This window comes from Oculina patagonica, chromosome 7, assembly GCF_052425735.1.
Source record: "Oculina patagonica isolate OP01 chromosome 7, crgOcupat, whole genome shotgun sequence".
NCBI classification, from domain to species: Eukaryota; Metazoa; Cnidaria; class Anthozoa; order Scleractinia; family Oculinidae; genus Oculina; species Oculina patagonica.
Window position 1 is genome coordinate 19,771,452 of NC_135764.1, and position 22,952 is coordinate 19,794,403.

A 22,952-nucleotide genomic window follows, 5' to 3' on the forward strand; every position below is an offset into this window, starting at 1 on the left:
AGCCTCCCCGTACAAAACTTTTTTGAGTACCCCCCCCCCCCGGGCCTTTTTTATGCCTGAAACCTGAAAAAGGTACCCTTTTCACAGTTTTCGAGTGGAGCCTCCCCGTCTAGGCTAATAGAGGGAGTTCCCCCCCCCTGGGGGGGGGTTCAGGCATGGATCAGCGTCGAGTGCTCTGTAAAATGTAGTTGAGGATGACGCATACAAAATGTGTGCAGTCTGAGCACCCAATAAAAGGCCCCACTTTTATTTCCAGGGGGAAAATATCCCAGACAAAATTTTAAAACAACATATGCATTTAATAGCTTGGAATATTATAATCAATTTCTTACTGAAATTCTAATTTAATCAATCCCAATACGCAAGTTTTCCCTATTTCTGATGTGCAGCTTTGGTTTGAGCTTCCCCAGCGCTCATGTCGAGTCGTCACGCAACGCTTCTCCCCAGGAATAAGATTGCGTGAAGCTCTAACTTAGAAGTCATTTCTTTCAACGGGATTACGAAGAAAGCTGCAGCAACATGACAATGATAATCATTCAAACTGGCATTTGAATTTCTTATGGTATAAAACGGCAAATAACTTGCTACTTTGGAGCAATTATTGAGTGCTTATTTAAAAAATGCCCCAACCGGTAATACAGTACTTATCCCCAAAGTAAAATGCTGCAAAGAACGACTGTGACAAACAAGACTCTGCAAGTTGTCAATTAAAAAAAAAAACGATAAGAACACTAAAACATGCCATGGAAATCCTTTTATTATAAAGCATAAAGCACAAATTTTACAGCTTCCTAGCAGGAGATAACACGAGGTATATACTATATATACATTATTTATAAAAACAATCTTATTTAAAATTTGCTAAGTGTGTATATCGTCTGAAACATCATCTATTATGTCATTATTTATAACTATAAAATATAACCTATTTTTTAACAATTTATTCCTGGGTTGGAAAATCTACAAATTCTACGAAAAAATATAATGAAATGTACCAAGGAAGATACATTTTAATACTTTATAATTGGTTATAACTTTTCACCATTTACCACCAATGATAGGATCTTTAAAATATATAGACATTACCATATTTCCTTGTTAGCACTAGTAAAATTACTAATTTTAAAAACACGAAACAACTTTTTAAAGACATGTTTCGGCATGACTTGTGCCATCTTCAGTTTATTGAGAATTTAAAATCTAGGGCTATATATATACCCAAGCTACAAATACAAAAATAGAAATGTATACAAAGTAAAATTACAATAACAAAAGATAATGGTAAAGCCGTTACAAAGTGGCAGGTACTGTCTGGTACTGTCTAGAACAGTAATTACTCACAGTGTGAGCTTTAGACCGTTACTAATAGAACAAAAGATTAAAATAAAAAGGTGTTAACATGCTGCACTTGAGTGTTTAAATCTGGTTTTAAACTATTAATGTAAAAGGCCTCTTTTAATTTAAGAAAATAAACGGTTTGAGCAGAATCCAAAATTTTAAAGCAATGTGTATTTAACAATGAGCAAGATGCCATGTTATTTTTAGATTACCTTAATACCAGACATCCTAACATAAGATTTACATTTGAAAAGCAGTTAGAGGGTAAATTACCTTTCTTAGATATTTTAGTAGATAACTCTTCTCCTATTTGTACCATGTCTATATATCATAAGAAAACCTACACTGGTCTTCTTACTAATTACTTTAGTTTTACTTCATTTAAGTATAAAATAGGTTTAATTCATACCTTAGTTGACAGAGCTTTTAAAATCAATAACTCTAATTCGGGTTTTCGCAAAGATCTCGCTAAATTAACAGAAACTCTTAAACGTAACTCATTTCCCTCCCACATAATTGACAAAATCATTAAACGTTATCTAGATAATGTTAGACTTAATTCCTCTAGTGATGTTAGTATTAGTAATTCTAACAACACTAGCACTCGCTATTTTAAACTACCTTTCATCGGCAATGTATCTAATATAACCCAGATAAAAATTAAACAGTTATCTAGGCGTTTTTGCAGTGACTTAAACATCAAGTTAGTTTTTTCCTCTTTTAAAATAAAGAATTTTTTCAGTTTTAAAGATCCCATTCCTGATGCTATTAGATCCTCTGTTGTTTATCATTTTACTTGTGCGGGATGTAACTCCCGTTATATTGGCGAGACTTCCCGTCATTTTTCAACAAGGATCAAAGAGCATACTTTAACTGACAAAAATTCACATGTTTTTAAACACCTTAACAGTTCATCTAATTGCAAAAACTTATACACATCTGATTGCTTTAAAATTTTGGATTCTGCTCAAACCGTTTATTTTCTTAAATTAAAAGAGGCCTTTTACATTAATAGTTTAAAACCAGATTTAAACACTCAAGTGCAGCATGTTAACACCTTTTTATTTTAATCTTTTGTTCTATTAGTAACGGTCTAAAGCTCACACTGTGAGTAATTACTGTTCTAGACAGTACCAGACAGTACCTGCCACTTTGTAACGGCTTTACCATTATCTTTTGTTATTGTAATTTTACTTTGTATACATTTCTATTTTTGTATTTGTAGCTTGGGTATATATATAGCCCTAGATTTTAAATTCTCAATAAACTGAAGATGGCATAAGTCATGCCGAAACATGTCTTTAAAAAGTTGTTTCGTGTTTTTAAAATTAGTAATATAGACATTAATATATCCTACAATCGTCTTGGGAAGAAACAGGGCTATTTCATTTATTTGCTAAAAACCTTAAAAAAAAAACAGTCAATGAACTCAAACTAACCCAAAGGTACTATAAAGTTTTCAACTGATGAACATACTGTCCCAAGCGTAAGTAGCTTAGAAAAATCTTTGGTTATTTTCTTTTTGACAAGTTAAATTTTTAACTGTTCATGGCATTATACATAGGGCTTTCCACAAGTTGCTCAAAATTTTTCAAAAAGTTGCGCAAAATTTCTGAAAAAGGTGCTTGAAAGTTGCTCCAAAAATCCAAAAAGTTGCTCGAAAAATGCCGGAAAAAAATCCAAAACGCTGCTTTTTACCAAGAAAATGTCTCAAAATATACAAAAAGGTCACTCAAGAAGTCTCATGTATCGTATATCAGGCTTATACGAGATGTCACGCCACAAGCTTAGATAAATTATGCACTGTTTGTTGAAAAATCATTCAATACAAAAGTTGTCATCTACTTTTATTATCATACATTATTTGTTGATAAATTTCCTGTTGAATATTTAAGACCCCTTTGGGAATCGTCATCGGTTCTGCATGTACTGCATGCCATTTATTTTATAATGTTTTAATATGGAACGAGTGGCGAAAGTTGAAACGTCTTCAGATGTTCCTCGAAAATCTTCAGCAAACTTTGTTAATCTTCGGAAACGTTAGTATGGCCTTCGAACAACTCTCAGACAATCTTTGGAGATCTTTGGTCTAGAAAATTCTTAAAATGCAACAGGTTGCTCAAGGGAAAAAAGTTGCTTAAAGGGGAAAAAGTTGGTCGAAATATGAAAAGCTGCCAAAAATTTGCCGAGCAACTTGTGGAAAGCCCTTATTATACACCTCCTAGTGTTGAAAAAAAAGGTCTATTTTAATACACAATACCATCTACTATAAGAAACAAATTTTAAACCAATAGAAGCAAAATATTATAAACATAATTAAAGTAATAAAAGTTGATAAAAAGAAAATGGATTTATGTTTTAAAACAACATACTGGTACATATAAAACACTTTCTCACCAATGTACAATAACTAGTATATACAGTCGTCATATATACAAATCTAACAACACCTAAATTTCCCTTCAACAAACACCCTTTGACTTTGCACTCTGTTTATGGGAGGTGTCTTTTTATTTACAGGAATATGTCTAGAAGTTGTCTAGAAGAGTATTAGTAAGCCTCATACATAGGTACATTCAGCTTGTCATTCAATCATTCTTTGCCTTTCTGATGAAAAGATTGTGTGACAAGCCAAAAGCGTTCTCTGTAATAGGCAAGAAGAACTAAACCTCAATAATATGGTGCTATTTTAGCAGTCAACAATTCACCTCATCACTAGACTGTTCACAGTCCCCTATTTTTCCGTGGAAGTCGCAGAAATCGATCGTTGAGTTCTACAGGCTGCCATCTTGGTTCCTGAACGCGAGCGAAAACTGCCTGCTGGTATAAACACCCTGCATCCCTACCCGCGGCCTTTTTGCACTCTCCCCAGTTTTCGCTCGCTTTCAGAAACCAAGATGGCATCCTGTCAAACTCAACGATCGATCTCTGCAACTTCACAGAAAAATAGGGGACTGCATTGTGAACAGTCTACCTCATCACCATCTTAAGACTCAGAAACACGATTCTGAATTATAATGTCGAATAATTTACCACTGCTCAATTTTGATGGACGTATCATTGTCTAGTGGGGGGCAGGGTAATTCACTCACTGCAAATCTTGTGGAACTCTCCTAACAAAAGGTGTTTGCATTAAGGTTGGTTACACATACAGAGTGTTTATGTAAAGAAATAATTGGTGCTATATTGAATGCCTGACTGCAGGAGGTGTTCCCTAAGTTTTGTTAATACCATTTTAATTTCAATTAATGTGATCATTTTCAATATGAAATTATGGGTGAATTTCTAACTGCAGAATGTAGTGGCACTACAAAATGCAACACTTGTTTCGTCCAGCAGTCAACTTGCTTGTCATAATCAGTTGCTTTCTGGCGAAAAACAAAAGTTTTTTGTTGACTAGAGTCACACTGTAATATTTTGTGGATAAGGTCTTGAAGTCCTACAACTCAAGTGAGACCTATACAAACAGTACTTTTCTCGGGTGCAAGTTCAGTTCTCAATTATTCAAAGTGGAAGGTTAAGAAAATGTGAATCACTTTGTACTTTGCCCTGTTTTAAAAACGTTAACATACTCGGCACAGCACGGCACTCACTTTGGTTCCCAGCCCAATGAGATTGCTAGTAAATTCCAGAAGTTTTTCTCCTCTTGTCGAAGCCAATCAAGGTATGTGATATGAGATATGGTGCGTGGAATCTTGTATCTGTAAGCCTCCTCGATGAGAACTGGGATAAGACGTTTCTGTTTGGCCCCTATATAGGAAAATGCAAGACATACACATGAAATCATTCCACAATATGTCAAAAACAAATGAGACGGTTTCCGCTGAACATTCAAGCAATAAACTAAGGCAAAAATAAAGTTACGAAAAAAATCCATAGCATGGAAACATTCTGAATTAAATATCAATAAAGTTCTAAGCTGACCCTGCGAGAAATAAAATGAATTTGAAGTTACTGTATCCATATTTTTAAAAAAAAAGACATTTTCATGTCAGTTCAATACAAAATAAAACACGTTTTAGGCAATTTTACAAGGTTTGATATTAAATTTCTAGAGAATGCTTAAGAATGTAATCAGGGTCACTTACAGAAATGAATTTAAGTGAGATGTTTCAAATAGTGTACAAAATGTTGCCATGTTATGAGTAGACTGGGTTTACAAACCTCCTTCACAGTTGTGATGTTCTTTGTTTTAACTTGATGAATTATTAATGAGTTTGAGAAGTAATTATCAATAGCTGTATTATTGATATGCAACTATCATTACATGAACTATTATCATGATCATAATATTTATTTCAAGAACGAACCTGGTGAAAGATTCATGGCAATGTGCGATTCATAGTGTGATCCTTCGCTGTCATCAAAATTTCTTGACAAGATGACCACAAACTTTTTACACCTTTGTTCAATGGCCACTGCAGTTGTCTCATAAATCGAGCCACCTGGCACAAAGTCCCTTTCACTCAAACAAAGATGAAAGTTGTAAGGTGCACTCTCCATTATTTTTACAAGTTTGTCAACAAATTCTCGATCTTTCTCGGCAAAGCAAATAAATGCATGGTATGACTCACGACCTAGAAAGTAAAGAGCATTACAAAAACACATTATTCAAGAATACATGTAGTATTTAAATAAAAGTTAAAATATAAAAATACTAAGATTTAAGCCAAAATTAAGTTGTATCTGTATAAAATAGAAAGTTTTAACTACAAACTGCTTAGTTACCACAGATTGCATAGTTATCCTAAAAATTTGTGCAAACCATTTTACCCCTTGTGCCTTCATTCCCTAGAAGAAGGAAAACTATGAAAACTTAAACAGAAAAACATCTACTCACTGGTCTTCAGTTCCTCAATCCTTTCTAGAAGAAAATAAGACAAAGGAGATACACTTTGTTAATTAAACAGTAAAAAGCATACTAATGTTATATTAATTTTAAAGAAATAGGCCAAAAAGGTATTCATAAATGGCCACCCTGCAGTATTTTGCATGGCCAGATTTTTAAATAAATTTATAATACTATACTTCTTTTGAAGTATAGTCTTACTGGCAACCCTCCAAGTTAAGACCATTTTAGTCGCCATGGCGACTAAAATTTTGGAAAAGGCGACTAAATGGCGACTAAAATTGAGAAGAAGGATTGAAAGCGTGAGCTTAATTCAATTTTGGAGGGTTGCTCACCAGTATTCTGGGAGGCCATCGGTTCGATTCCCGTCGGGGACACAGAATTTTTCTTTGTCCCATGCTCGAGTCATGTTGAACACTTCATCTTCATTATTTTTAACCGAGCTTAAAATTTACCATCTTCATTATTTACTTTTATACTTCTTTTATTTAACACCCAAAGGTGAACAACTGTAGTACATCTCCTGGGGTGATGCCCCATTCTCTTTCTTCATTCATGCTTTTATTTCAAATAATTTTAAGTTGGTGCTTACTGAGGGGACGCTCAACCGAGTGAATCAATCTCCACCTCATTTCAGGGGTTGAAAACCACCACTGTCCATGAAAACAGTCTAGTTAGATGACATATCACATAGCAACAAGGAAAGCAAACTTCCACTAATTGCTCCCTTTTGGTGCAAAGAAATTAATAATCACAGCCACCTATTATTTAAGGGAGATACACATCAAGAACTACATACCTCGATTCTGTACTCTCTCTTCTAACTCCTCAGGAGTAGGGGTTGCCTCTAAACAAAACAAAGAACCAAGAAAGGTCAAATATTAAAATCACTGGATGGTCAATACACTTTTCACATTTAAAGTGGCTAATCATGTTCCCTGTTTATTTAGGTACATTGTAGCTCAAGGCCAATGGTTTTGAGAACACCCAATGGTTTGAGAACACCCCCCTCCCCCTAATAAAAAGCAGCTCTCTAAATGGGCAATTCCAGAAAATATCCATACCCACGACGGACGGCTTTTTGGAATTCCGAGGGCAAGGGGGGGTTCTTTAAAATAAAAAATGTTCAGATAAAAGAAATTCAACTAATTTTTTTAGTTTTCCCTTTGATTTATTCATTTTCTGTAAATTATCATTTTGATATTGATCTTGGGATGCTCAATAAAGTGTTTGTATGTATGTATGTGTTGTGGTAAAAATTCAACTTAGGTTAAAAAAATTTCAAACCAGATTGATTTATATTTTTAATTGTCTCATATTCATAAATCATTATCTGAAACAAAGGGAAATATTAAATAGATTAAGCCAAGCCTAAAAGCGGAGCCCCCCCATATTTTACTTTGCCCTTTATTTAAATATTTGAATTAACTGACCATGGACATAAAAAAATTGGTCTTGAGCCCGCGATCCAATAGAAAAACATTTTCCAGTCAGTGGTTAACTTTATAAAACTCGTCACCTCAATGAGTTATACACCTGAGCCCGCGATATAGTCACGTGATACTGGTCAGCGGACACCTTGTGTTGACAGTTGTCAATTGACCATAACATGGATGCCCAGTATCAAAGATGTTAGCGTTTATCTATTTCTGAAGTGGGCGACGTACGTATGGACGCGCCCGCAAGCCATGCCGCTAGCCATGATGATCATGAAAACTCAAGTTCATGGTTTTCCTATTTCTGTGAATTTTCTATGGGTATGGGGCTCCGCTCTGCAGCCCTTTGGGCCGCTGTGGAGCTCCGCTAAAAATCAAACTGGTTTAAAAATATATAAACCAAAGATAAATTTGAACCACAACATACAGTATTGTGAAAAAGTAATGCACCCGAAATTCGGGGAAATTCACGCTTTTTGGGGCTTTTCGAGGAAATTTCGCGCTGTTTCGTCGTATTTTCGTGACGTCTATTGTTTAAAACCACGCGAAATTTCGAAGGATAATTCCCTGTGTGCAGTAATTTGTCGCGAATTATCGTGCACTTTCGCGAATTTTCAGGCACCTTCACGCGATAATTCGCTTGATCCTGAACTTTCGTGGCGATATTTCGAGGCAGTTATAAGTGTTTCAAGCAAAACTTGCCGTGAACGAAATTTAGATCTTTCATCTTGATCGTTTTCTTTTCGAAACTGTTGTGTCGTTGTGAGACACATGGCTAAAACGCGTTAGGTATTGTTTTTACGGAGGAAAGAAAACAGGAAAGTTTATCCAGACCATAAAAATTTAATAAACGCATTGGAATTCAAACAGCTACTAAGCCATTTACCTGTAACCGACAATGAAACAAAAATAGCCTGATTCCGTATAGCCTCCCACGCAGTCGTTCTTAGGGGCGATCGTGTTTCACTCCAAAACACGATCGCCCATAAGAACGACTGCATGAGAGGCTAGATTCCGTGCAGCCTGATAGCGTAAAACAACTCAGAACAACTGCATGTCGATCGAACATGGCGCCTGGCACATAACAACTAAACAAGTTACAGTTGTTTAGCAGGTAAAGTCCTTTCCTTTCGACGATTAAATCTATACATCGGTTAGCCATACAGTAATTCTTCTCATCTTTTCTCTTCTTGGTGTCCAAGAAAGTACAAAAGTCCAGAAATTATAACAACATTATGCCGATCAACATCAACTTTCGAGCGAACGAACACATGCACGCACTCAAAGGATCTGGGGCCAAATGGTTGCCATGACAATGGCAGAGTGTCCTGGGCACAATGTTGATTTGACAAGACGATTCCTGAATGTTTTCGCTCGAAGTGATGCGATTTTTTTTGCGCGACTTTTCGAGCGAAATTTCGCCAGAACAAAGAACGAAATTCGCGCTTTTTGGGTGCATTACTTTTTCACAATACTGTATATGCATTGGAAAACATTTATATTTCACTGAGATGCATCAGCTGATATGTGGTACACCTTTTAGCTATCCAAAAAGTAACACCATCCATCCCTCCCCCTTCCCTAACCATTGCGAGCCTCGGAAAGTAGCATATAAAAAGTTTAAGATGGTTGTTAAGAAGTTAATGACCCCTGTTAACGATCAAGAAGTTAACAAGGGGTTCAAAACTTTACAGTACCCTCCTAAAATACAAAGACTATTTCTTTTGAGCAGTTGGGTATGAAAACTGTAAGTGTCATGGTCTACTGAGATTACAAACAAGTCACTGCAAATGTGTGCTTATAACAACAATCTACCAAATTAAACAGAGAATGAATACAAAAACAAAGCCTACCTATGTATTTCTGAAGATCCTCTACCACAGCATATCTCTCTATCTCCTTTAACAGTGATTCCAGCTCAACAATTTTTCTGTCTCCTTTTTCATACTCTGTGATTAATTCCTTTACAGGTTCATTTGTACTTCCAAGATACTTAATGTAGTCATTGGTATATCCCATTTTAGCAGCCAATAACCTATAGTCATTTCCAAGGGCGGTTTTTGGTTGTAAAAGAAGACACAGCATTTGATGTCCTTCTGTTGACATATCCTTTAGTCTTTTCTTGCTGCGTGCAGAGGGTATATCTATGGATTTCAAAACATGTTAAGTTAAAGCAAGTGTTAGTTGAAAACCTTTAAGAGGTCATTTCTTATCCATTTTATTTCTTGTTACCATTGAGCCACACTTGAACAAGCTTGAATCAGTTATTTTCAACATGAATAAGAAGCTTAATAAATTTATTAGTATAGGCATTTTTTCCAGTGAACCAATGAAGAAATCCATTGCGGTTAACGATTGTTAGGCCAAGCCACTCATCCTTGATTTAAAGAATTACTCCGTATTTAATTACTATAACATAGCCCCTTAAATAATAGATTGGACTGCATACCAAGTATATATGTTGTGGTTAAATTTTCATCTTGGTTCATTTTTTTCAAACCATTTCTCAATTTTTTTGAACCAGTTTATTTTTTTCAGGTCTTAGCACTTGTTGACAGGCTTTCAGTAAATTTCCATCAGGCTTTGTTATTATGGCTAATATTTGTGGTGATGCTTCTGTTCCAAGACGGAGGCTCAAACATTCTTTGATCCTTACTTAACGTTGCACATCTCTTGAGTTTTTTCTGCTGTAGCAAAACATCTCAATCAGATTTACCAGTAAGTTGGAGGGAAAATTTAACATACCAAAAACAACTTCAAGCTGTATTCTATACTACTGACCTACAGTTGTTGGACACTGTTCTTCTTTTTTAGAGGTGCTTTCACTTTCATCCTCCTGTGGTAATTCAACAGTTTTGTCACAGCTAGGATTGGCCGTGCTGGACAGCTCACTGTCTTCAGAAATTTCATCACTGCGAGCTAACGTGGGTGGTGGTGGTGGACTTGGGATTTCATTTACACCAGTACCGTGTATTCCACTCTTTTTATCATGGGCTGCACGTCGTCGTTTTCTTCTTAACATCCTAAATGTCTTGTTTTTTAAATTTTGAAACCTTCCTTTTCGGGGTGCTTCCATCCTTTTCAAAATAAGGAACTGTTTACATCAAAAAGGTAACACCTATGTTAGTACTGCAAGCTGAGATCAGTCACCAAGGCAACAAACAATAAATAATGCCACTAAGTTTTCTGAGAATACCATCATAATGGGCCATTCCACAAAATATCCAAACTTCTACCATGGATGGCTTTTTGGTATTCCGAGGACAAGGGGGATTGGAATTCCCAAGGCAAAGTGAGTTTCAGATCTGGGATTTCCAGAGGGAACAAACAAAAGTGTGCTTCTTGAAAATGCTTATTTTGTGGACTTAACTTGTTTGTTAATAAAGCATGAACTGACAAACCGACAACACTGCTGCAGAAGCAGCTAGAATACAAGACAAACATTGATTGATTGTTCACATTCATTTTAAGAAGAAAACCGATGAAATGAGGGTTGAACATCAAGCTCCAGAGACCTTAATTAATGTTCAACTTGATGGATTCTTTATTCACTCTATTTTCATAGGAGATAGAACCCTGTTTCATTCTCTGCAATTGCCTACAATCATACTGAAATGGTTTTGCGACTGTCATGTTGCAGTCAAACCTTATTCCATCAAATTTTATAATCAAGCAATAACCGCTGTGGAAAAGGTATACAAGCGACAAATTAAGGACTGTCAATTTTCCGATCAACTGTGATCATATATGCAAACAGATTATTCTGGGGTCGATGCAATCCCATGGTGAAATAATTCCTACATTCACCAGTGATCATATTGGAAAACCAGGCCTTCAAAAAATTCTAGACATTTTACATACACAATTTTCTTACTCCATTTTCCATATTTAAAGTCGCGGAAGAGTTTTGTACCTTGGCAGATGTCAAGACTCTGTAAAGAACCCTACACTATGCATTGTTTTCTTATTTTGTGGGGGATTCTTGTGAACAAAGAAAAACAACGGAAATTTATAAGGCACTCTAAGCTTATATTTTCAAAAGTAGAAGCAGCTAAGCTCGAAATAATTTTCAGAAAAAGAACAATGATTCTAAGTATAAAAGACATATTTTGCGCCATTATTTCTTGTTTGCGTAAGCTTATGTTTTTTTGCTAAATGATCTTTTAGACAAAATATACTCCAGCAATCATAAGGGACAACACAGAATCTGTAAAATCGGTCTTGTGACGTACAAATATTTGTACTCGTTTCTCGCATTATTTATACTTCACTAAGCAGCTTGAACCTTTATAATATTAACCACAATCAAGATATCTTCGCCTCTTGTTATCAATAAGATTTCCGGGTATTGTAAGAAATCAGGGTGCTACAACTTTTACACTAACATATAAGTTATGTGCGCTCGTACGTTTGACAATTCACTCATTTTCACTGGCGGCAAAAGCGCGTGTAGGCAGAAAGAATATATTAAGTTGAGCATAATTTTGGTTTAGCTAAAATGTTCAAGCCAAGTTTGTAGTAAAGACAGTAGAGATAAAGCAATGAACATAAGCAAACATACGAAAAACTAAAACAGTAATTCTTGTTATTTTGTCCACACTAGGAATCACTGCGAAAAAAACATAACCTTAACCCGCAAGCACACAAAGAACAAAACATGTTTAACAGGGGGCCATCTTGCTGGTTGACTGTTTCTCAGGAAACAACTCACTTAAGAAAGGAAAGTCCCTATCTGCCGCGACATTAATGATTACTTAACATAGTGTAATGTTTAGTATGTCTGAAAACTGTACTATTTACTTACTTGATGGGCGCAAGGCCCGAAGACCACAACAAATGTTAGATGTAAGAAAACTCCTTTGCTAACCCACGCATCATCGAACGAAGAGAACTTTGGATCAACGAAGGTTCGGCGAAGGATCAGGTGACCGGATTTACGTCACTCACACTGCCCACTTCCTCATTCTCGTCTCCTCGCGCGATTGCCGCGCGCACAAATTCCCCTTCACCCCTCCCGTTGCGTTGCTTTCAGTGGCGTGATTTTGCTGGAGAAAAATCAGTTTACAAACGTAGAATGAAATAGATGATGTTTACAAAACAGTTCGTTGGTCATTCGCAATAAAAGACCGCGCGGTAGTTGTCAAAAAAAGAAAAAAAAAGAAAATGAATGAAGTCACCCTCCCCCCACCCGGGTTGCCCATGCCTTCCCCAGGCTTGCGCACCCGGAAGTTGTATTTGAATGTTGGAAGTGTTCCGGTGGAGAAAACGAGAAGAAACATGTTAAACTGAATAGACTCTTATATGTCAAATAAATATTTCCAAAGAAGAAACATATTAAACTGAATAGACTCTTATATGTCAAATAAATATTTCCAAATGAACATTTTACAATCCTGTATGGCCGGGGTACTGTGACTGAAATTTTTTGGTGCGTACAAGAAGTGTGAAACCCAAAACAAGTCCTGCAGTGGCTTTGTGCATTCTCTAACAATGTAGGATACAAACAAGTCAAACAAGCCCTACATTAGGGGAAGGATATTTGCGTCTTAAATTTGGGGGGCTTTTATTTATGGGAGGGGGGATCCGGAGGGGGCACTTTTTTTTAGGAATTTTATGGCATTACTGATCCTGATCTGTTTCAGACATACCTAACTGATTATCATCACACTTGTGTATTGCCCTAAGAAAGTTACTGATTAAGTTCCGGCTATTTAACTTGACTGGAACATTGTGGAAATTTAAAAAAAAAAATTGGGATACCGTCAGTGGGGTGGGTGCACGGGCGGGCGAGAGTGAAGAAGTCGAAAAAAACAAAGATACCGGTAGCTTCTCCAAAAAGACAATGAGCCCACAGTCATTGACAAAGCAACATGACATAATTTTAATTGTAAAAATTTTAAGTATAATTTATTTACAGTTAGCCATTTTTTAACAAATCTACACCATAAAAAAATCTACTCTATATTGATCTAATCTAAAATATTTATACAAATCTGATGAAAGGAAACTCCATTACTTTTTGGTAACTTAGTAAATATTGTTAAGGTAAAACACACTGGAACATTTATGTTTAGTTAGTTTTTGCTGAACAGATTATAACAATGGTAAACTACCATGTAAATTAAGCATTCTCTGATTAGCTGACCAGTGAAAGCTGTGTCACATGAAGCCTTAATGTATATACAGAAAAAAAGACCATCAATAAAAATTAATATTGATACTAATAATATTGTACAATATTTTAAGTAAAAACTGGTAAGTGTAAACTCCCAAAACTACCATTAAAAATAATCCATTTTTTCTTTCAAAACAAACACGCACTGCACTGCCTTGAAATTCATTTTGTAAAACGTTCCACTGTTTTGCGATTACTCAAACAACTCAACTTGCTACTCAAGTTTGACTTGAAAATGTCAGGAAATATCATATCTCAAACTCATTAACAATTCATCAAGTTCATTAGTGAAGCAGCTCTCGTCATCTTGTAATTGCATTCGACGAAGAAGAGCGCAAGCCTAATTTTGTTTTTGCGTCAAGTGTCTTTTGAGTTGGTATGCCTGTGTACTGTTATGCGGAATGAATCGAGCTGTAATGCGCGTGCAGATGTATGGACACCAGATGCACTGGGCCGCGAACAAAATGCTGCTAGTGTACGCAAGATCCTGCGTATACTAGCAGCATTTTGTTTGTGGCCCAGTGCAGTTTATTCATTTATGTTCTTTTGGCTCGTCACACAATCTTTCTCACACTTATCCTCCTCGCGTTTAGTGAGGTATAAGCATAGTAACTAACTTTGACATAAGGCATACTACTAGTAGGCCGACCATGTCGGTTTTTTGCCACTGCCTGCTTACCTTGGGTCTATTTTACCTAAAGGTCGAACGCACTCCCCTAATCTCTGATTACTACTAGTTCTACAAGTCGTCTAGTGTAGTAGTTGCTATTGTTTTGGGAGCTAGCTTTAGTTTGTTCTATTGTTCTCTCGAACGGTCGCAAGCCATTCATGTGAGACCTTGAGTGAGCTGCTACATCGCCCTTTATGTTTTAGGGACTTGGTCCCACAATTTTAGTCAATTTCAACCATGACCAAGAACTGCAAAGAAACACAGAAAGCGAAGAAGGGGCATGACGGGGCAAAATTGAACAAGATTACAACATTGCATAAGGTAAACTTGAAAAAGGTTGGCCTGACTTTTTTCAAGTTCATCTCAGTTTAAATAAAAATGTCATTTATAACGCTCCAAATCCTGTTTGTTATGTAGCCATAATTTTTCCCAAAGAAAGAATGCCAATCTGCAGTTTAGAGCTCACAAGTTAAAACAAAACTAAACAGAATAACCCAAAATACCCTGACAATCCCTTTCCCCCTTTAAACAAAGGAAAACTTAACCCTAAGGTTGGTTTGGATATTTGATCTTAATATAAGCATAGAATTTTATGATTAAAATTCCCTGTTTACTCCTTAGTCTTAGCTTTGATTGAGAAGATATATTAAATGGTTGAGAGAGTGTCTCATCACATTTCTAAGCACCTGGAAGTTTGCCAAAAATACTTGGCCACGTGTCATATTATTTCAGCTCTTTTCTCAAATTATGTTAATAGGAAATCTGACGAAAATTATGCTGTCTCTCATGTTTGATATATATACTACACCTTACCAACCCCACAGTTATAATTAGCCACTCTAACTACAAAATTTTGGGTTCTCAGACTACTGGGTAAATGTGATTATTTAAACTAAATGTTCTTGAGAAGCCTGCTAGCTTGGGTTTTCTGAAACAGGCATTGTAAAATGAAGACTGCAGACCACTATTTGTTGTTCTTCACTGATCTGTGAGATGACGACAGAGGGAACACACTACAAAATAAACTGCTTACTAGTCTTGATTGGTTGTAACAGCACACCTTGTCGCTGCACACTTCAAAGGTTTACAATGTAAACTACTGGGTTACCAGTTATTGTGATAGCCAATAAAATAATTAAAGTTTTTTTATTATTTTTTTAACCAGATAACCAATCATGTCTTTCCATTACATGTTCTGCTGTTGCTATAACCAAGCGATAATGTCAGTCTGTTCCAAAAGTACTTCCTTTGCCTTTCACTCGTGTAGTCCAAGTGGGTGATAAATCCCAACATTGACGGGATTTTACAAGGCGTGTACACAATTGGTATAAGAATCCTTTTCTTAACATCTGAGGGACAAAAACACAGTATTGGAATCTTATCAGCACAACAAAAGGAACATCATGACTTGCTCTTTACACTGCTTCATGCAAGTTGCACAGTTTCATACATAAAGGCTTTAATTAATTTCAGTCTCTAGTTTAAATAGCACAACAAGTAATTTTTCAAATTGAATCCATTATGTTCAGAGTATTTTCAGTTTGGATGAAAGTCTGATCAAGCTCTGGAGCAGTCTTCCTGTATTTTTCAGGCTGATGACTTGTTCAACAATTTAGTCGCTGGCTCCAAAATTCTGGTCGCCATGGCAACTAAAATGGGTGCAACTTGGAGGGTTGCATTATGTATAAACTTGCTACTGGTTAGGAAGATTTTAAGGTAATGTTTCTCATAGAAACAGAAACCCATAAGGGTTGAAACGTGTAACTTCCTATGATTTGCATAATAAAAATATTTATTGTACAAAGCGTTTGCACATTCATATACACTAAGTACCATATTTGGAAAATCATGAGAAACAATTAACCAATCAAAATTACTATATTTGGATTAAATGCACAGCGTGTGCTAGCTCGCGCTCGATGGCGTAATCTTGTTTTTGAACAAGCTTGGTTGAATAAAGTTAAATTTGGTTAAATTCTCCTGTTTCATCTTCTTGAAGTAGTCTGGAGAACTTCGCTTCGATACATGCCACTTAATGTATTTCTTTAGTTTCTGTAAGAAATTTACGGCGTTTAGGTCGAAATTCAAGCAACTTACCGCAAAACCAAAATTATGTTGTGTGTGTCATTACGTGTATAGAGCGGTTTTCACTTGAGTGTCGAAAGTAAATTGCGTTTGCTTTGGTTTTGAATTACTACGCTCAGTGATTGGCTTTAAAATCTCCCGCCACTTTCTCAGCCAATCAGAACTAAAACCAAAACCAATTGTGATTCGCTCGCGCACGTTTTCCTGTGCTTCGTGCCGGTTACATGTATTTGCTTCGAGTTTTGAGTGGTTCACTGGATTGTCCGTGTCTTTTGTGATTGGCCGAAGTAATTACATTGGTTTTGGTTTTACGACACTCAATTGAAAACTGCTCTAAAGCATTCAAGTACAAATTCTATGTGTTTCCAAATATAGTACTTAGCAAAATGAATATTCAAACGCGGTGCGGGCACTTTACCATTTCAACCCTTATGGGTTTCTAATAGAAACTGTTAACAATAACAGAGATCATGTCAGCACAAAGATTAAAGTGCGAACAAACCTGGAGAAAGACTAAGAACAAAATTAGTCACAAAGTCTGCATCCTGACATCTGTTAAAGTTTTCTGACAGAATTACCAGGACTTTTCCACATCGTGTCTGAATGGCTTTGGCTACGTTATCCAAATGATCGCCACCAGCCAAAAGGTCACGGTAGTCTGTGCACACTTTCATGCAATATGGCGGGCTCTCCAAGGTCTCAACTATTTCCTTAGCAAATGGTTTATCAGGCTCGGCATAAGCAATGTAAGCATCATACCATTCAGATACTAATAAGAACAAAAAAGAATACCGATATCAGAAATTATTATACATTGTAGTCACTAGCTGTCTTCTCATTGGCTAAGAGCCTACAGCTAATTCTGGGAATCGTGCAACCTACAGATTATTCACTAATCTGTAGGTTGCACACGCAGTGCATGATTTCCAGAAGCAGTGTAATGTGGCAGGCATCTGGCGGCGAAGGAAACTCATAGTTCGTCTATTCACTTCTTCAACTTAGAAATAATTTGACCTAAAGTTAAAAATTGCTGGACGATAAATTCTCAGAAAACACAAAATGACAGACATAAATTGGAAAGGAACTATTTCACGAAATACTTTGAGGAAAAAGCATTCAGAATTAAGCAGAATGACAAACCGGAATTAGCACAAGTTTTTAAACAGGTTGAAATCGTTGTCATTATTTTCTTTACCAGAAAAACAATGCATAATAAAACAATTATAAGATTCGGATTTTGTGAGATTTGGAATAATCAAGGTCGAGGTAATAACACTTACCTCAACCTTGATTATTCCGGATATCACAAAAACCTCATCCAATAATTGTTTATAATTAGATGGTTTGTATTAGGTTGTAAAATAAGGACTTATGTGGAAGACTTAAATATGGGAGGGACGGTGGCCTAATGGTTAGTGCACTGGACTCTGGATCAATCGGTCCTGGTTTGAGCCCTGGCTGGGGCCATTGTGTTGTGTTCTTGGGCAAGACACTTTACTCTCATAGTGCCTCTCTCCACCCAGGTGTATAAATTGGTACCTGTGACTTAAATGCTGGAGGTAACCCTGAGATGGACTACCATCTCATCCAGGGGGGAGAAGAATTACTCCGAGTCACTGCATGCTACTGAAACCAGGATAAGCTCCAGCCTGATGGACCACTAGGCTCATATTCATACTTTACCTACCTACCTTATAATGACTTATGCCCTGGCTATAGATTGAAAGTTTCAAGTCTAAACCTGGCTGGTGACTGTGTTCTCATTTTTTCTCAGACAATGCAGTCTAATCTCACATTAAGTCTGTGTTTAACATCAGGCCCGAGCTCATCTCAAGTTTCATAGCATGAAGTAATTAGGAGTAATTAAGCCCAAGAACACAATGCAGTGACCCCAGCCAGGGCTGCTAGACTTGGACTTTAACCTTCCTTTTTAGTAAATTTTAAAATGAGAGACTTACCGGTTTTAGCCTCATTGTTTTCAGCTGAAAAAAAAATCAGAAATATCATATTAACAATATTTTAATCAACCCTGTGTACCTGTAAATAATCATTCTCGTAAATTTTTAAAATGTGGTGGTGGTTAACACTGGCAATAATGAAAGTACATGACATGACTATCTTTTGTACACTCAGTTCATGACTCAAATAATTTCCAAATTCCAGGGTTTCTAATTTTTCTCTCAAATTTCTAAGCCTTTTTGCTTGTATTTCAAGCTCAATTGAAGACCTGCGGGAAAGAACGGCCCCTGGAATTTCTGGCTAATTCGAACATTATCGAAACAGCTCCAAATTACGCATGCAGGTTTGTTTACATGTGCTTAACACTGTCCTGTCTTTCATTTCACTGGTATTTGTTTCGTTTTTGAAAAATTACACATGCAAAAAGACAAGGTTTTTGCTGGCGTGGCGTCTTTTTGACTTTTCTTTTACAAACGATAAACAAAGGAAACCTTTTGTTTCTCAAAACGATGAAGTCAGCTAAATTTTTAGGGTTATAGTCCTAGCCCTAACGCAAAAGGTAACCCCAAGGCCGTAGGGTCGGGGTTAGAGTTTCAGATTAGGGTTACAGACTTAGCCCTAACGCGAAAGCCAAGCCCTTACGCAAAAAAAAAAAAGCTTAACCCTAACCCCAAGGGATTAGCTTTCACGCCAGTTTGCTTGCAGCTAGCTTTCACTGCAGTCTGCTTGCGGTTAGCTAATTTTTGTTGTTTCGGGCAAGACTATTTTAATCTGTTACCGTTAGCTGTAATTTGTGGTGAAAGTGAAATAAAGATTGATTGTTGTGATAGACTGAATACGTTTGCTGGTGTTGCTACTTTATACTAGTTTTGCTTTCAGTTAAGTGCCGCCGGCTTGCTCTCACTTCTATCTCCACTCCTTACATCATCACACATGCATCTACAAAATCCTGCGAAAACAAGATAAACTAAGGCACGAATCGATTGATTGATTGATTGATGAATATTTAATGAGGCACAGAAAAATTTTTTGCGAGCGGACGTCCCCTGCGAAATCCTCTAAAGAATTTTTTAAAGTCTAAAACCAGGTCACTTCTTGGCAACTTTGTCGCGGCAGCACCCAAGCGGTCCCTGCAAAACTCGCGTTGACAAAGTTCTCGGCAAGAAACCTTTTGTTTTAGGCTTTTTATGCGGCCAGGCTCAAAACTACCTTGGTTTGTGCAACGTTTTTTCCGAAGCGCTAAACAGCGCTGTTGTACAAAACAAAGGCAGAAACATCGCTCAGTTCTTCGAGCGATGCTGTAAACTTACGGGTATTCAGACTTAATGATGTCCTTCAACCACGTGGCAGCCGCACATGAGCTAAAACTATAAACTTCTACGTTTTACTTTCAAAGGTGCCATTTTGCTCAATTCAAACTCTTCTGCCTCTAACATATGACCTTACGTCACAATGCAGTATCCAGTCCTACTCTACTCAAATCAACAAGAAACATGGCAGCAGCGAGTCGAGGACATGCTTGTAAAATGGTTTCTCGCCTTCCGTAGACGCTTAGAAAACCCTACAGGGAAAGATGTACACGCGATACGTTGGAAAACTCAGACTGCTAGCTGACTGGGAGAACGTAAGCTTGCAAAATGCCTTTTTTGCATACATTATTTCTGAAAAAACGAAGAAAAGACCCACCAAATGCAACACAGGACAGTGTTTAGCACACGTAAACAAACCTGCATGCGCTATTTGGAGCTGTTTCGATAATGTTCGAATTAGCCATAAATTCCAGGGGCCGTTCTTTCCTGCAGGTCTTCAATTACCCCATTCATTGTGCTTTAGGTATCATCGAAAAAATCTCTTCCTCTTGCAGAGCTTGAGCGTAAGTGTTGCCTTTTTTGGTTAAAGTTGATATGTCAGAAGTGAAACAAAGGCCCATGTTTGTCACAGGCAATTCAGGGTGGGACCCTGCTAGCATGTATAGTTGCCATGGATACTTACCTGCTTCGGTTTGACGCATCTCCCATTCTAGCCTTAGTTCTTCTGGTGTAGGTGTTGCCTCTGAAACAATAAGAATGCAAAAATACATTTTAAATTATTATTTGTTATTCCATTTTATAAAGTGAGGTTGTTTTTTATTCCACCTATAGGCCATCCCCCTTTTTTTTCGTTTACCATGATCGTATTTCTTTTCTGATTTTGGGTCGGTCGGTCAGAATAAAAAAAAAGTGGATAAGGAGTCTGGAACTAGGAGGCCTGCTACCTCAGCATAATATCCGTGGAACCTGGAAACAAGAAGACATGGTTACAAAGTCAACATGGCGGCAATGGAGGAAGGAAATATCAACGTCGTGATTGAACTCAAATGAGAACAGCGTAAAAAGGATGAACCATTTTTAAAAATAATGTGTCATTGCCTTCATTACCTTCTGTATAACTTTTTTTTTTTTTGAAAACGCGAAAATCTGGGTCGGTCAGACGACGCTAAACAGAGAAGAAAAAGGGGATGGCCATATTTACTGGGGTGTGTTTAAAACACAAAATGGCGAAATAGCAAATTGGCGAAGATATGAAAGATAAGAGCCCTATTTTTGTATATAAATTTTATACAGTCAACTCTCTCTAAAACAGATCCCGATGGGACCAGCTTCAACTGTCCATCTAAAGGCCTGGCCAAACGGAGACGCAAATAGATGCAAGTTTTTAATTTGCGTTCACTTGTGTGTCTGTTTGGCCAGGACTTGCATGCATTTGCATTTACTTGCAATGGCTTGGGTTTAATTTGGTCAAGATCAAATTTACATGCAAGTCAACGGCACACGCATGCATTGAAATGGCTTTTTTGACAACTTGCGAGTCTGTTTGGCCACCCAACACCCACTCTGCACGCAAGTTTAACTTGTGACTACTTGCCTCTACTTGCGTTATAATACCGTTTGGCCAGGGCTTTAAAGAGGTGTCCATCTTATAGTGAGTTTATAAGTTACAGTAAAAGAACTGAAAAACGGCAGGGAGGGAATCAATGCTAGGTGTCTGTCATTTAGAGGTGCCATTAAGAGAGAGTTGACTGTAGTTATAGTGTAGTTTGAATTTTTTTCCCACTCTGCAGTCCAGAACATACTCATAAATACATTTGACATTTAATTTTTTCATCTAAAACTACAATAAATTTATATTATTAGTCACGGCTGTTGATTTTGTTTTGGCAAACAAGAAAACTGAATCATTAAAACAATAACTTGAACTTCCTCATACCTAAATACTGACATAATTCAACAGGAATCTACTAACGCAGTGACCGCTAACGCAACCTGTGATCGTTACATTGATTTAAAATCGGTTGTTTTTTCGCCTGAACAGTAATTTCACGATAGTTTTCTAGAACTAGAATTACCAAGATAAGCTTTTATACTTCACTACCCCTGTACATTCAGAAACAAAAATATAACATGGTTGATATGATCGACTATCAGCTACTATCTGTCAGCCTACAAGCTATAAATGATAGATACTCTTTATACCAAACTGCATAATACCAACAACGGCTGTTTAAATAATTATATATTACAGTACTTCGTTAAACAAGGCGTCTTACCGATCAGCCAAAAGGACATTGAACTACAAAATATTCACAAGTCAGCCTCCATAAGTTCCTCACCTATGTATTTTTGAAGGTCTTCAATCAAATCTTTTCTCTCCATCTCTTCTAAAAAGGACATTAGTTCTGAGATGGTCTTTCCTTTGCTTTCATAATCGCTTATTAAATCGAGTACAGGATCATTTCTGCATTCGAAATACATGATTTCTATATTAGAGTACCCCATCTTGTCTGCTAAAGTCTTCCAGTCTCGGCCAGTATTAGGCGGTAGCAGAAGCATAGACATTCTCAAATGAGCTTCGTAGCTTAAGTCTTTCACTAATTTTTCGCTCATGATTCCTTATAGAGGATCTAAGACAGGAAAGGGAAAAAATCACACCATTTGCCTTGCAGAAAGGAACTATGGCTGCCTCACTCTGTGGAAAAACACGCGCGTGACAGTTCGCCCACTCGCCTCACCCGCGGGCGTCCCCGCGGGCTGCGTGGGCGTACCGGATGTTCGAAGTACAACTTCCTGAACAGAAAATTTTTGTGCGGGAGGGGTAGGACCCAGACGATCGTACACCGGCCTAGCATAGAGGTCATGCATTGAAGTCTCGAGATCTCGAAAAATTGCAATGCTGTTCTAATAAGCACTTGCGCCCCCCAACCCCAACACCACTGTTTAGAAGTAGGTATAGAAATTATTCAAGAGCTCACGACAGTTACATTGTAAAAAAAAAACACCTATGATATTGGCGTAAGAACATTCTAATTTCTTCCAGTGCTCATTAATTTTTGTCTCCTAGCTATAGCCTGCAGAACAGGCGGATTATTTTTCCATTCATAAGAATTGTAGTGCCTGATAAATC

General features: G+C 37.0%; 2 protein-coding genes across 2 annotated transcripts; both read right to left on the bottom strand.

Annotated features, from left to right (window-relative positions):
* Positions 1–739: 739 nt before the first annotated feature.
* On the bottom strand, positions 740–12,521 carry LOC144661347 (myeloid differentiation primary response protein MyD88-like). The gene is made up of 8 exons (XM_078522071.1): positions 12,428–12,521; positions 10,405–10,717; positions 9,477–9,767; positions 6,987–7,034; positions 6,179–6,202; positions 5,649–5,915; positions 4,932–5,088; positions 740–4,706 (listed from the first exon to the last, which is right to left on the bottom strand). Exons 2-8 carry the CDS (start codon positions 10,697–10,699, stop codon positions 4,646–4,648), a joined length of 1,143 nt encoding a protein of 380 aa, XP_078378197.1. The 5' UTR covers positions 10,700–10,717; positions 12,428–12,521; the 3' UTR covers positions 740–4,645.
* Positions 12,522–13,480: 959 nt separating this feature from the next.
* On the bottom strand, positions 13,481–22,523 carry LOC144661119 (myeloid differentiation primary response protein MyD88-A-like). Its single transcript, XM_078521828.1, has 5 exons — positions 22,162–22,523; positions 20,505–20,564; positions 18,512–18,535; positions 17,056–17,322; positions 13,481–15,817 (listed from the first exon to the last, which is right to left on the bottom strand). Exons 1-5 carry the CDS (start codon positions 22,433–22,435, stop codon positions 15,642–15,644), a joined length of 801 nt encoding a protein of 266 aa, XP_078377954.1. The 5' UTR covers positions 22,436–22,523; the 3' UTR covers positions 13,481–15,641.
* Between the last annotated feature and the right edge of the window lie 429 nt (positions 22,524–22,952).

Coding starts and splice junctions, on each gene's coding strand:
- LOC144661347 (XM_078522071.1), bottom strand. CDS start 10,699: ATGGAAGCACCCCGAAAAGGAAGGTTTCAAAATTTAAAAAACAAGACA. Junction 7,035..9,476: donor GGATCTTCAGAAATACATAG/GTAGGCTTTGTT, acceptor TGTTTTGTTTAG/AGGCAACCCCTACTCCTGAG. Junction 5,089..5,648: donor TGCCATGAATCTTTCACCAG/GTTCGTTCTTGA, acceptor TTTCCTATATAG/GGGCCAAACAGAAACGTCTT.
- LOC144661119 (XM_078521828.1), bottom strand. CDS start 22,435: ATGAGCGAAAAATTAGTGAAAGACTTAAGCTACGAAGCTCATTTGAGA. Junction 20,565..22,161: donor AGACCTTCAAAAATACATAG/GTGAGGAACTTA, acceptor TTATTGTTTCAG/AGGCAACACCTACACCAGAA. Junction 17,323..18,511: donor AAACAATGAGGCTAAAACCG/GTAAGTCTCTCA, acceptor TGTTCTTATTAG/TATCTGAATGGTATGATGCT.